At 47.4% G+C, this 12,359-nt stretch overlaps 2 protein-coding genes across 2 annotated transcripts; both read right to left on the bottom strand.

The window, feature by feature from the left end:
* Positions 1 to 5,394: 5,394 nt before the first annotated feature.
* On the bottom strand, positions 5,395 to 6,730 carry LOC134207818 (peroxiredoxin-2). Its single transcript, XM_062683761.1, has 4 exons — positions 6,551 to 6,730; positions 6,413 to 6,464; positions 6,210 to 6,351; positions 5,395 to 5,928 (listed from the first exon to the last, which is right to left on the bottom strand). Exons 1-4 carry the CDS (start codon positions 6,581 to 6,583, stop codon positions 5,466 to 5,468), a joined length of 690 nt encoding a protein of 229 aa, XP_062539745.1. The 5' UTR covers positions 6,584 to 6,730; the 3' UTR covers positions 5,395 to 5,465.
* Positions 6,731 to 7,598: 868 nt separating this feature from the next.
* Positions 7,599 to 11,878, bottom strand: LOC134206658 (uncharacterized). The gene is made up of 5 exons (XM_062682386.1): positions 11,730 to 11,878; positions 9,887 to 11,632; positions 9,449 to 9,804; positions 8,427 to 9,185; positions 7,599 to 7,774 (listed from the first exon to the last, which is right to left on the bottom strand). The coding sequence occupies exons 1-5, from the start codon at positions 11,876 to 11,878 to the stop codon at positions 7,599 to 7,601; spliced, it is 3,186 nt and encodes a 1,061-aa protein (XP_062538370.1).
* Positions 11,879 to 12,359: the final 481 nt, after the last annotated feature.

Here is a 12,359-nt window from a genome sequence, read left to right as displayed (position 1 = left end):
AGTGAGGAAACCGAAGGTGAAAGCGGCAAACGCACGCCCGGCGAGAGCCAGGGAGAAGGGTGAAGCACTGCTCATTAAAACAGAGAAAAAGCGCTACGCCGACATGCTCAAAACGGTACCTCATATGGAGCGCTAGCCCAGGAAGCCCTAGGTGAGAGTGTAGAATTGAGGGCTCTACACGACGAAGTGACTCTGGACGAGCTGGACTAGGTCACAACTTCGGAAGAGATCGCCTCGGCCATCAAAGACCAAGGTGGAGTGGTGGTAGCAAAGGTGTGCATCCGCCTGCGAAGAGGACCGCAGGGGACCCAGATTGCCACGGTGAAGTTACCGGCCACCGACGCTAACAAGGTAATCAAAGTTCGCAAGCTGAAAGTTGACTGGTCAGTATGTCCAGTCAGCCTCTACCAACCACCGGTAGTCGATAAGTGCTTCCGCTGCCTCGAAGCGGGACACAAATCGTGGGCGTGCAAAGGGCCGAATAGGAGTAAACTATGTAGGCGATGCGGCGAAGAGGGTCATAAGGCGCACACGTGCTAGAAAGGGCTATCGTGTACGCTATGCGCGAGCAGGAACCAGATACACAACCACGTCATGGCTGGGCCTGCTTGCCCGTTGAGTGTTAGTACGAGGAAGTCGTGCAAGTAACGCAGCTCAACCTCAACCATTGTGCGGCCGCCGAGCAGTTGTTATGGCAGTCGGTAGAAGAAGCGAGAACAGACGTAGCTATCCTGTCGGACAGTACCGCATCCCCGCGGATAACGGGAACTGAGTAGCAGACGGATCCAGATCAACGGTGATCTGTACGAAGGGAAGATTTCCGATCCAAGAAGTGGTAAACACAAGAGCGGAGGGTGCAGTTATAGCTAAGATAAATGAAGTGTACTAATGCAGCTGCTATGCGCCGCCAAGGTGGCCGATAGAGCAATTCACGCAGATGGTCGATCGGCTGACATAGGTAGAACTGACCGCAGCACACGCGATCAGCACGGTGGAGGATTGGATGAGCGCTAGAGGCCTGCAGCTAGCTCAACATAAGACGGAGGTGGTTATCGTCACCAACCGCAAGTCGGTACAACATGCAGTTATTCACGTGGGTGAAGTCGCGATCGCATCAAAGCGGAGTTTGAAGCTCCTTGGGGTCGTAATAGACGACAAGCTGACTTTCGCCAGCCATGTCGACTACGCGTGTAAGAGGGCTTCGACTGCTGTTGCGGCATTATCGAGGATGATGTCCAACAGTTCCAAGATGTGTGCCAGTAGACGTAGGCTACTGGCAGGCGTTGCCATATCTATTCTTAGGTACGGCGGCCCGTCCTGGGCGAGAGCTCTGGGGGTAACCAGTTACCTGCGGAAGCTAGAGAGCACGTACCGCTTAATGTGTCTCAGAGTGATATCTGCCTACCGCACGATATCACACGATGCAGCTTGCGTGATTGCGAGCATGATGTCAGTCGGGCTGGTCATCCAGGAAGACGAGGAGTGTTTCGAGCTACGTGGCACCAGAGGAGCCCGCGAACGCATCAGGGTGGCTTCGGTTGCCAAATGGCAGCGCGAGTGGGATAACTCTTCTAAAGGTAGGTGGCAGATACCTAACATATCGAGCTGGATGGAGAGACCCCAAGTGTTCACTTCCATCTGACACAATTCCTGTCAGACCATGGCTGCTTCCGGCAGTACCTCCACAGGTTTGGGCACGCGGAGAGCCCCGTCTGCCCTGACTGCCCAGGTGTTGACGAAACTGCAGAGCACATACTGTTCGTATGTCCTCGTTTCGACGTCGAAAGAAGAGCTATGCTAGACGTTTGCGGTCGGGACCCCGGATACCCTTATTCAGAGGATGTACCAAGCGGTGGAGAAGTGGAACGCAGTTTCGACTGCAACCACTTAGATTGCCTGCAGCTTGCAGAGAATCTGGCGCGTCGAGCAGCAGTCGACAAGCATGATTGGTTAGTTAGAGCGAAAACAGGCTGAGCACGGGAGAAGTGAATAAGAGTCATGTCGTGGTAAGAGTGTCGCAGCGGGTGGCAACCGTAGTCGCCACCACGAGGTATGGCAGAAGAGTGACCGCATAGGTGTTAATATGGACTGCATATGCCGAGGTAGGAGGGTCGTAGCCTACTGTTGGTACCTATCGCTATCGACACCTCGAGGCATGGCAGAGGTGAGTAGAGTGAGCATCCAAGTCAGCCTCGCGTGGCATGTTAGAGGTGAGCACCCAAGTCAGACTCGCATGGCATGTCAGAAGTGAGAACCTAAGTAAGTCCCACATGGTGTGTCAGAGCGTGTGTCAGGAGGAGTGGCAGGGTGTGCTAGAGTGAGCACCCAAATAAGGCTCAGATTTGTGTGCTAGAGCGTGAATCAGGTGGTAGGGTGAGCATCCACCCTATGTCCTCGGAAGGTGGGAAGGGTCGACTTCGCGCCTGCTTCCCTCTGCACGACTGGTATCAAGAATGATGATGCCGTGTGCACCCCATATTGACCTCTCTGCGACAGGGCCTATTCGCCAACACATAGAGGGACTTGCCGACGCGGTGCCTACGCCTGCCCCAGCCTTGACGAGGACCCCTTTCCGTCCTCGGGCTCGGAACCCGCCCGGTTGACCGACGCCACGAAAGCGACGATACCATGTTGTTCTTCGCGCGGCCACTTGTTCGATAAAAGGATCAAGATCGCCCACAGAGCATGACCACCGGTATGACCCATTAAGCCGACTGCGATCCCTTGGACCACCTCTTATTTGCGCCTGAACTAGCCATCCTTGAGTCCACGCGCCACCTTCTGTGTAGCTTCGAGACGATTTGGGCGATAGCCGATAAAACGGCGTTTCAGGAGGGTTCGTGCAGCATTGCGCCTTATGTCCCTCCAATCCGCAGCGTCGGCAGATCATGCTTCTGTCAGGACCTTTGCAGTCCCATTGCTTGTGCCCCGGCTCCAGGCACTTGAAGCAAACTTCGGGTTGCTCGTTGCCATAGGGCACACCGACCATCCTACCTTGACGCTCCCTAACTTGACCATCCTGAAGGCGTCCGCTGCAGATAGCCGAACCAATGCTACCTGCGTCCGTGCCGGACCTTTCCGTAGCCGAACGGCTGCGGTGGGCGTCTCCACTTCACACTGTTGCCGGAGTGCCGTGACGAGCTCTTCGACTTCGGTGATCTCGTCCAGGTCTTTAGCCCTTAGATTCACCTCCGTCGTGAATGCCCTCACCTTGACCGTCTCGCCTAGGACTTCCTCCGCCAACTTCTTGTAGGCAGCGCCCTTTTGCGAGACGCCCGCTTCAGCTCGAGGATCATCTCGCCCATCCGGGTACGTCTTATTCGACGTACGTCGGCGCCGAGTTCACCGAGCTTGACGTCACTCCTCATCGCCTTCAAGACGCCCGAGTACCTAGCCTCGTCCGTCTTGATGACTAGGGCATCGCCCCTGGAGCGATTGGCGCCTACCCTAGACTTCTTGCTACCCTCATTCGCCTGGGCCTTCTTTTCAGCCTTTGATGTTTTCGGTTTCCTCTTGTTCTTGACCTGGGTTCAGGAGGCGTCATCCCCATCTATTTTCCTGGTCTGGTGCGGCTGAGAGTTCTCAGCCTGTCGTACCCCTTACCACCGTCTTTCCAGGGTGGACGGACCTTTCCAGGTCCTTCCTCCCCCGGTTTGGGAGATACCTGGCCGGGGTTCAGCTTCCCAGCCCCATTACCCTTGTTCGGGGTTGTAACCCGCAGCGGTTTGGAGCGGCCCCAGGGAGATCATCCCCTGGAGACTGTTTCTCCTTTTTGTGTCTGCTCCGTTGGAGCAGTCACCCCCGACGTGCCCGCGAATACTTGAGCCTCAGTCTGGGTAGACCACCGTCTTCACTGGGACGCCCTCGGTCGATTCAGCCTTGCCCGAGTCCGCGAATCCTTGGGCTTAGTCTGGGTAGACCTAGACTTCACGGATTTCACGGGTTTGCACTTGGCCGTCCCGACCACCCTCTCCAGCTTGGCGACCAACATCGACATTCAAAGTTTCAGCAAGCTCCCCTTGAGGTCCTTACTGATATTATGCTTCGATGACGCAAAGTCGATCCAGCTATTCCATCGCCACCTCGAAGACCGAAATCCCATCGCGTTTGCCCTCACAAGTTATGGGCTTGTTTTTCCATTTTGGTCCCACGAGTTGCTCGGGAAAAGAGATCCACCACGCCAGAGCCTAGCATGACGCGGTAAGGGACAATTACTGTGGAGGGTGCCCAGGTACCCCACAGGCTCCGTTAAAGGCCTAGCTTATTATTTCACCCCCTGGCCATGCATCCCCTCGGCACGGCTCGCTTAACGCCTTGGGATTAGGGGTTAGGGACGATGGTCACGGTAGGGAAGCTACTGGAGAAGTTGATCCTGAACAGGCTGTCGCCGTACGTGGATGAGGTAGGAGGATTATCGAGTGAGCAATTCGGCTTTCGGAGAGGAAGGTCTACTCTGGGTGCCATTAAATCGGTGGTTGACAATGCAAAAGTCGCCATCGAATGCAAGCAGCGTGGTATACGTAATAACACTCGATGTGCGGAATGCATTCAACAGTGCGTGCTGAATGGAGATCGCGAACTCGTTGCTTCGGCTGGGAGTACCGACCGGGGACTATCCGAGTAGTTCGCGGCCAAGGCGTGAGCTATTTGGCGCTATTTGAAGTGAGAATGTGCGTAGGACTTGAGCGGACATTAGAAGAGAGGGTAATTCAAGTAACCCTCTGTTAAATGGGTGGGTTTAGTGGGTCCGGTGGTCTGGCCTTCTGCCTTTCGCGCCAACCCCACTCCCTCCGTGATAATTTCAAGTGCCGATTTGTCTTCATCCCTCTATTAAAAAAAAAGAGTCGGATGAACTTAAAATGTATTTGCTCAGCTTTTAGCTATTCTTGGTGAATATTTGGATTGTTGGCAGTTTTCGTTGTGATGCTCTACTTGATTGTGAATGCACCAAAAACGCGAAAATCTTAGGGATAGAAAAACTAATACTCACTAAAAAGTCAAAACGGATAACATAGCATTAGCGTTATCACGGTAACTTGGTAATCTGGGCACTAGTGATACCCTGTTTTCCTGTTTAACCAGAGTGCTATCAGACATTAAGGTGGCTATTTTAATCTAAGACAAAAAACTACAAAAGCATGAAGATTACCCCCATCGCTACGCCCATCTTTACTAGGGATAGAAAAGGAAATATTGATGCAGAACTTACTTAGCAAAAGGCCCCCGACTTGGCGACGCCATCATAAGTTTTACGGAGTTGGTGGTTAAGTAGGATTGGGTAGGTCATGAACGGATAACATAGCATTAGATAAATATACCTTTCTAAAATTATTTTCTGCAATTTTAGGAACAAATATTGAATAACCGGATTGTTCGGATAACTAGAAACTATACTTTTATTTAATTAGTAACATTGTAATGGAGCTTTTCAATGGAATTCTAAACGAAATATAAAAGCAATTAATCTATCCATGCTTGTTGAAGTAAGTCTGAGATCCTTTGGGATCAGGCTTAATCGTATCAGCGTTAGACTTCGGATCCCAATTGGCAGGGCATACCTCACCATGCTTTTCCACGAACTGGAAAGCCTTGATCAGTCGCAGCGTTTCATCAACGGACCGACCCACGGGCAGATCATTGATCGTAATTTGCCTGACGACGCCTTTCGGGTCGATAATGAACAAACCTCGCAGCGAGATACCGGCCTCTTCCAGCAGAACGCCATAGTCGGCGGAAACTTTTTTGGTCAAGTCAGACAACAGAGGGTAATCCATCTTTCCCAGACCGCCCTGCTTGCGAGGTGTGTTGACCCAGGCTAAATGCGAAAAGTGAGAGTCAACCGAAACGCCCACCACTTCGGTGTTGAGAGCGCGGAACTCCTGGATCCGATCGCTGAACGCAATGATCTCGGTCGGGCAGACGAAGGTGCTAGAAGGGATGGATGCATAAATTACAATATGAAAATTGTTACCAAATGACTAGAGCAATGGTAATTAAAAACGGTGGATTGAAAACCTTGTTCTACTTCAAAAAATGATAATAAGTCAAATACGAAGTTAATTGAGTTTAAAAAGTTAATTCAAATAACAAGTATATGTTGAATGTCATTTGTCCAGCTATTTTTTTTTAATAGTTGTTGCTTATTTATTAAGGACATTAGGACAATTAGGGCAAGCCGATTATCAAAAAAAATAAAAATTTCAACTTACAAATCCAATGGATAAAAGAACAGCACTAAGTACTTTCCCTTGAAGTCATCCAGCTTGATGTCTTTGAAATCGTTATTGACAACGGCCGTGCCGCTGAATGCCGGTGCCGGTTTTTGGACCTGGGCAACACATAGAGATCGCGCTACCGGAAATAAATATTCAGATTTTTTGTAGCAGTAATGACGCTGGTATACGATACTTACCGGTATGAATAAAACTTTTCTGGATCTTGGGTGCTTTCACCAGCTGTGGAATCTGCAAAACAGAAAGTCATCATCATTACATAATCCGAACCGGCTTAGTTTATATCATAGATTAAAGAAAGATTAAACAGTACTTACGTTACGGATCAACGATTTCGCAATGAAGGACATTTTCGCCTGTTATGTTGTAACAAATCGGTATGGTGAATGTGCGAATTAGCACAAAAATCGCAACAAATTAGAAAGTGGAATCAAACACTCGCATCAGACGCGATGGCAAACGACACAAAAGCGACCAGCGGGAATGATCCTTCAAAAGATTTGTTGTTTACCACCCCGTTTAAGGGCAGTATGCACCAGTTGAAAAAGCTTGTTTAGCTTTCCTCCCGAATAAAAAATATTATAGAAAAACAATTCAATTTATTGTAACATTACTATCAAAAACAATAAATTGACCATAGATTTATACTGTAGATGAAATAATAGAAATACATTTGTTATGAACCACTTAAATTATTGTGAATGAAGTTTTCGCATTAGAATGTACGGGTTGTTAAGTATCGTAATTATACAAAATCTGAGATTTTTTCATATACTTTTTTTTTTGTCAAACAATAGAGTGTATCGTAAATATATTGTTGAAATATCCGAAGAAAACCGTTCAAGTTACATTAGATTTAATTGTATTTTTATAGTACAATACGATATTAGATTTCCTAATCATGATTTTTTTTTTTAATCTTTATTTAGTTGTTTTTTTAATTCTAGATTAAGTTCAACACCGCTTAATTATGATGGCTTTACCGTTCAACAATGATATTTAGAGAAAAATAATGCATATTTTGTTGTAGTACAAAGCAACTCTGTCTTCGATAGCTATGGCGACTCAGTATGAGTCGACGAAAAAATGGTTTTCGCGAGAGAAAAAACTTGAACACGTCTGTCCTTTACAAGATCTTACTTTATTCTGCTTTTTTGTTACAGCGTGGTTGGCAAACAGGAAATACATGAAAATAGGCAAGAAAATTAATTATTTCAAGATAATATCAAGGGGTTCTTCAATGCAAATTTATCGCAAACATAACAATTCATTCTCCCCCCGTTGAGGCTTGTGACTCAACACAAGGAAGTTCAGCAATTTTTGTAACCGCTCGTTTAAACTCGCCAGTTGCAGTCCGAACAGTTACTACTCGAACCGCACCATCGTCACCAGGATGAAGAGCCACAATTCTTCCTCGACGCCACTGCTGTGGGGGAACGTTCTCATCGACCAACATAACCAATGTTCCAACGCTGAAGTGACGTATCTTGCCATGCCATTTTTGACGTGTTTGAAGGTGGTGTAGATACTCCTTTGACCACCTGTTCCAGAAGTGTTGTTGCATTAATTGTATGTGCTGCCACCTTCTTAAACGATTAATCCTTTCTGTTGCATACGATGGCTCTGGAATTGCCACCGCCGATCTACCGATCAAGAAATGAGAAGGCGTTAAAATCGCCATATCGTTGGGATCCTTTGACATCGCACACAAAGGCCGAATATTTATAATTGCCTCCGTTTGAGATAGAAAGGTGTTCATGTCTTCTGTAATCAGTCGTGTTTCTCCAACGACTCGTTTCATATGGTATTTCAACGACTTAACAACGGCCTCCCAAATCCCTCCAAAGTGCGGACTTCTGGTAGGTATAAAATTCCAAGTGATGCCCTTGATAGAACAGAATTCTTCGACCTTGGCGCGATGCTGTTCATTTACAAACAAGTCCTTCAATGCCCTTAGCTCGTGGTTGGCTCCGACAAAAGAAGTACCATTGTCAGAATATACATCAGAAGGAATGCCACGCCTGCTTGCAAATCGATGTAGGGCAGCAATGAAATTCTCAGACGTCAAGTTCGAAACCAATTCAAAATGAATCGCTTTGACTGCCATGCACACAAAAACGACGACATATCCTTTGAAAGATTTCGTGCTTCTTACCTCAGGCTTCAACAAAAATGGTCCTGCATAGTCCACACCAACTCGAGAGAATACTGGTGCTTGATTGACACGATGCTCCGGGAGATTACCCATGAACTGGCTACTGATGTTCGGTCGATATTTAGCACAAGTTTGGCAACCAGAAATGATTCTTTTGATGATGGATTTCGCACGCAGCGGCCAGTAACATTCACGCACTATCGCCAGCAAACCTCCTTGGCCAACATGATGATGCTCTTCGTGCAGTTTACGTATCAGCGACACGGTGACATGGTGCCGCTCTGGTAGCAATACTTGATGCCTTCCATCATAAGGAATCGCAGAATACTTTAATAGACCTCCGACACGGATTAGACCATCTTGTCCGATGAATAACGCCAAGTTTGATAAAGAATGCCGTATCATCGATTCTTCCTGTAGTTTCTTTAACAAGTCACCAAACACCTGGCCTTGAACCACCGAAAATATCACTCGTTCCGCATTGGCCATTTCAGTAGCACTGATATTAGACACCTCACGTTTTTTGAATCTCACAATGGCGATGAACCTCATGACGTAAGCCCAGGATCTCAACAGTTTACGATAGTCACTGACACGGTTCAGTGGGATTGAATCATCTCCTCCCACTGCAGCTAAAACTGTTCTTGATCTTAATTCCGGTATTTCTGCTATCATTTCAGGCTCATCCATTCGTGGCATTGCTTGCTGAAGATTAGGAGAACCCTTCCACCATAGTACATTGTACAAAAGTTCCTCTGGAAGAGCACCTCTCGAAATCACATCAGCGGGGTTGTTGGCTGATTGAACGTAATGCCACTTATATCCTTGTGTCATCTCAACAATTGCTGCCACTCGATTGGAAACAAATTGGTTCAGTGCTGATGGCGGCTTCCTGAGCCAGCACAAAACGATGGAGCTGTCGCACCATAAATTCACTTCGTCGAAGTTGATTTTCATTGTTGCTGCTATTTTCTTTACGAGCTCCGCCAACAGTTTAGCTCCACACAGTTCAAGGCGTGCGGAATCGTCATAGGTTTTATCGGAGCGACGCGAGACTTACTTGCGATGAGTTTCACGGAAATTGTTCCATCCAATGCGATGCATCTAGTATACACAACCGCACCGTACGCTCTCTTAGAAGCGTCCGAATAACCATGTAATTCAACTCGCGCCGTATCCCTTGGTACTACGCATCGTTCCTTATGCATCTGGTTGACAATTGGTAACTGACGTCTAAACTGGATCCATTCTTGCAAAACTTCTTTCGGTAACTCTTCATCCCAGTTCAAACCCAATCGCCAGATATCCTGCATTACTAATTTGGCGCTTGTGATGATTGGTCCAAGAAAGCCGAGTGGATCAAACAGACGGCCGATATCGGACAACACTTGGCGTTTTGTGGTAGAAGCATCGTTGCTGATCGGGTGAACAAAGAACGTGAAGTAGTACTCGAGCGGATTCCAAATTAGTCCAAGCGTTTTTATTGTGTTGTTGATACCTGTATCCTCGAAGCTGTAGCTGACGTATGATTGGGTCGTTTGTACAAAATTTATGAACTCCAAATCCACCACGCTGCAGTAGTGACGATAATTCTTTGTAGATGTTCACTACCACCTCTGCACTTTCCCCGCCTGTGAGAAAGTCATCAATATAACTGTCATTACGAATCACCTGCTCAGCCAACGGAAAAGCTCCACCATCGTCGGTTGCCAACTGGACCAGGGTTCTTGTGGCATGATGCGGGGAGCTGGCCACTCCATATGTAACTGTCTTCAACTCATAAACCTTGCGCATACCGTTGTCGTCTATCCATAATATTTTTTGATACTTGCGATCATCTTTATGCAGCATTACCTGACGGTACATTTTGGGTATGTCTGCCGTCAGTACAATCGGGTGAGAGCAAAATCGCAAGATAATAGATAGCAAGTCGCTCTGAACGGTTGGGCCCACACACACAATGTCGTTCAATGATAATCCTGTAGTCGTCCTTGCCGAACCATCAAACACGACACGAATTTTCGTAGTGGAGCTCGCTGTTTTGAATACGGCATGGTGGGGAAGGTAATATCCGTCTCTGGTAGTTTCGTTTATTTCTTCCATGTGGCCTAATGAACGATACTCAGCCATAAACCGGAAATATTGTTCGCGTTTCAGTGGATCCTTGGCCAATGTAATTAGAAGCTTGTCCAGACGCCTGTTTGCGATCTCATACGAATCTCCCAATTCCTTCTTACACTCGTTGAATGGTAGTCGAACAATATATCTTCCATTTTCTTCGCGTGAATGCGTTTTAATGTAGTGTTCCTCGACTAGTACTTCAGTAACGCTCATGTTTGAATCTGCATCAACGTTCTCGATTTCCCAGAACTGTCTCATGGTTTTATTCAGCATGTCATCATGATGACTCATCTGACAGACTCGAGCGCTTGACTTGGACTTCCTGGTCCGTACCGATCCTCCTACAATCCAGCCCAACTCCGTTTCTGTAAGTGTCGTTTCGTTTCCCAATCTCAGACGTCCTTGCTTGATTAGATCGAAAAATATTTCATTGCCAATTATTAAATCGATCTCGCCTGGCGTGTGGAATGTTGGGTCAGCTAATTTAATGCTGGGAGGTAGCGGCCATGATCGATATTCAACATCTGTGACGGGCAGGTTTGATGTCACTTTCGGCACGACCAGGAAGTCTAGAATTGACGAGGAAAACTGATTAACGCAGGATATGATACTTGTACTTACGATGTACTTAACCCTCGTCTGAATGTTATTTAGGCCACTTATAGGTAGGTCGACATGCTGCATCTGCAGTTTCAATTTAGCTGCTAGCTTCTCCGTAACGATATTGCTATCGGAACCCGAATCCAATAGCGCTCGAGATTTAATGGTGATTCCATCGCGGCCCACCATCAACACTTCTGCTGTGGACAAGAGTACTTGCCGCTTCACACCGCCAACGCTACCGCACAACGTGGTCGCTTTCGGCTTCGATACGCCTTCCTCAGTTGGCTCTACCTGATCCGCTGGCTTCGGAACTATAGTTTGTTGCTGAATGGATTCCTGTTGAGTATCAACTGGATGTAGCATGCTGTGGTGTTTGCGACCGCATCCTCGAATCTTGCATGTTTGGTCGGACTGACAATCAGCTACCCGGTGTTTAGACTTCAAACAATTGAAGCACAACATTGCCTTGGCCACAATAGTCTTCCGCTCACCTGTGCCCAGTTCTTGAAACTTCGTGCATCTGTAGATGGAATGATCCGCCTTGCAACACGGACAGCTCTCCTTCGTGGTTTGAATAAAGGATTTGGAGACAACGGGGGATATTTGGTTTGACTAACGATATGACGTTGCTTGCTTGGAAGTATAGGATGTAATGACGTTTGCTGTTGGGAGCGCGACGTTCGTTGCAGAATGCGTCCTTTTCCCTCAGGAAGTCGATGAAATCCGTGTATTCGGGCATGTTTCCGATTCTAACTTTGATTCCCATTGTTCTTGTGTGTCTTTATCTAGTTTCTTGTACAGTACATTCACGAAAATCAGCTCGGATAGCCCTTGTACTGGGTACCCGTGATTCTTCAAAGCATCGGTGTTTTCACGGCGATTTCAACCATCTTCAAAATGGACTTACCCCGACTGTCCTTGCTAACCTTTGGAATGTCGAGAACTGCATCGATGTGTGTATCCATGATCAATCGACGATCTTCGTACGCATCTGTCAAGATTTTCCATGCCAAACTGTAGTCGTTGCTATTAACGATGTCCTGGTCAATCTTATCTTTTGCTTCGCCTACCAAAGAATTCCGAAGATGAAGGATTTTCATCGCGGGTGTTTCATTAGAGTATTTTGCCATGATACTGGAGAAAAGGCTTTTAAAACTATACCAATTCTCGGGATTCCCGTCAAACGTCGGGAATGGTGCATGTAACTGCGGTGCTTGAGTATGCACATACACCGGCGGCTGTTGTAT

This window comes from Armigeres subalbatus, chromosome 1 (assembly GCF_024139115.2).
Source record: "Armigeres subalbatus isolate Guangzhou_Male chromosome 1, GZ_Asu_2, whole genome shotgun sequence".
Lineage (NCBI taxonomy): Eukaryota > Metazoa > Arthropoda > Insecta > Diptera > Culicidae > Armigeres > Armigeres subalbatus.
This window is presented reverse-complemented; position numbering and strand designations above follow the sequence as displayed.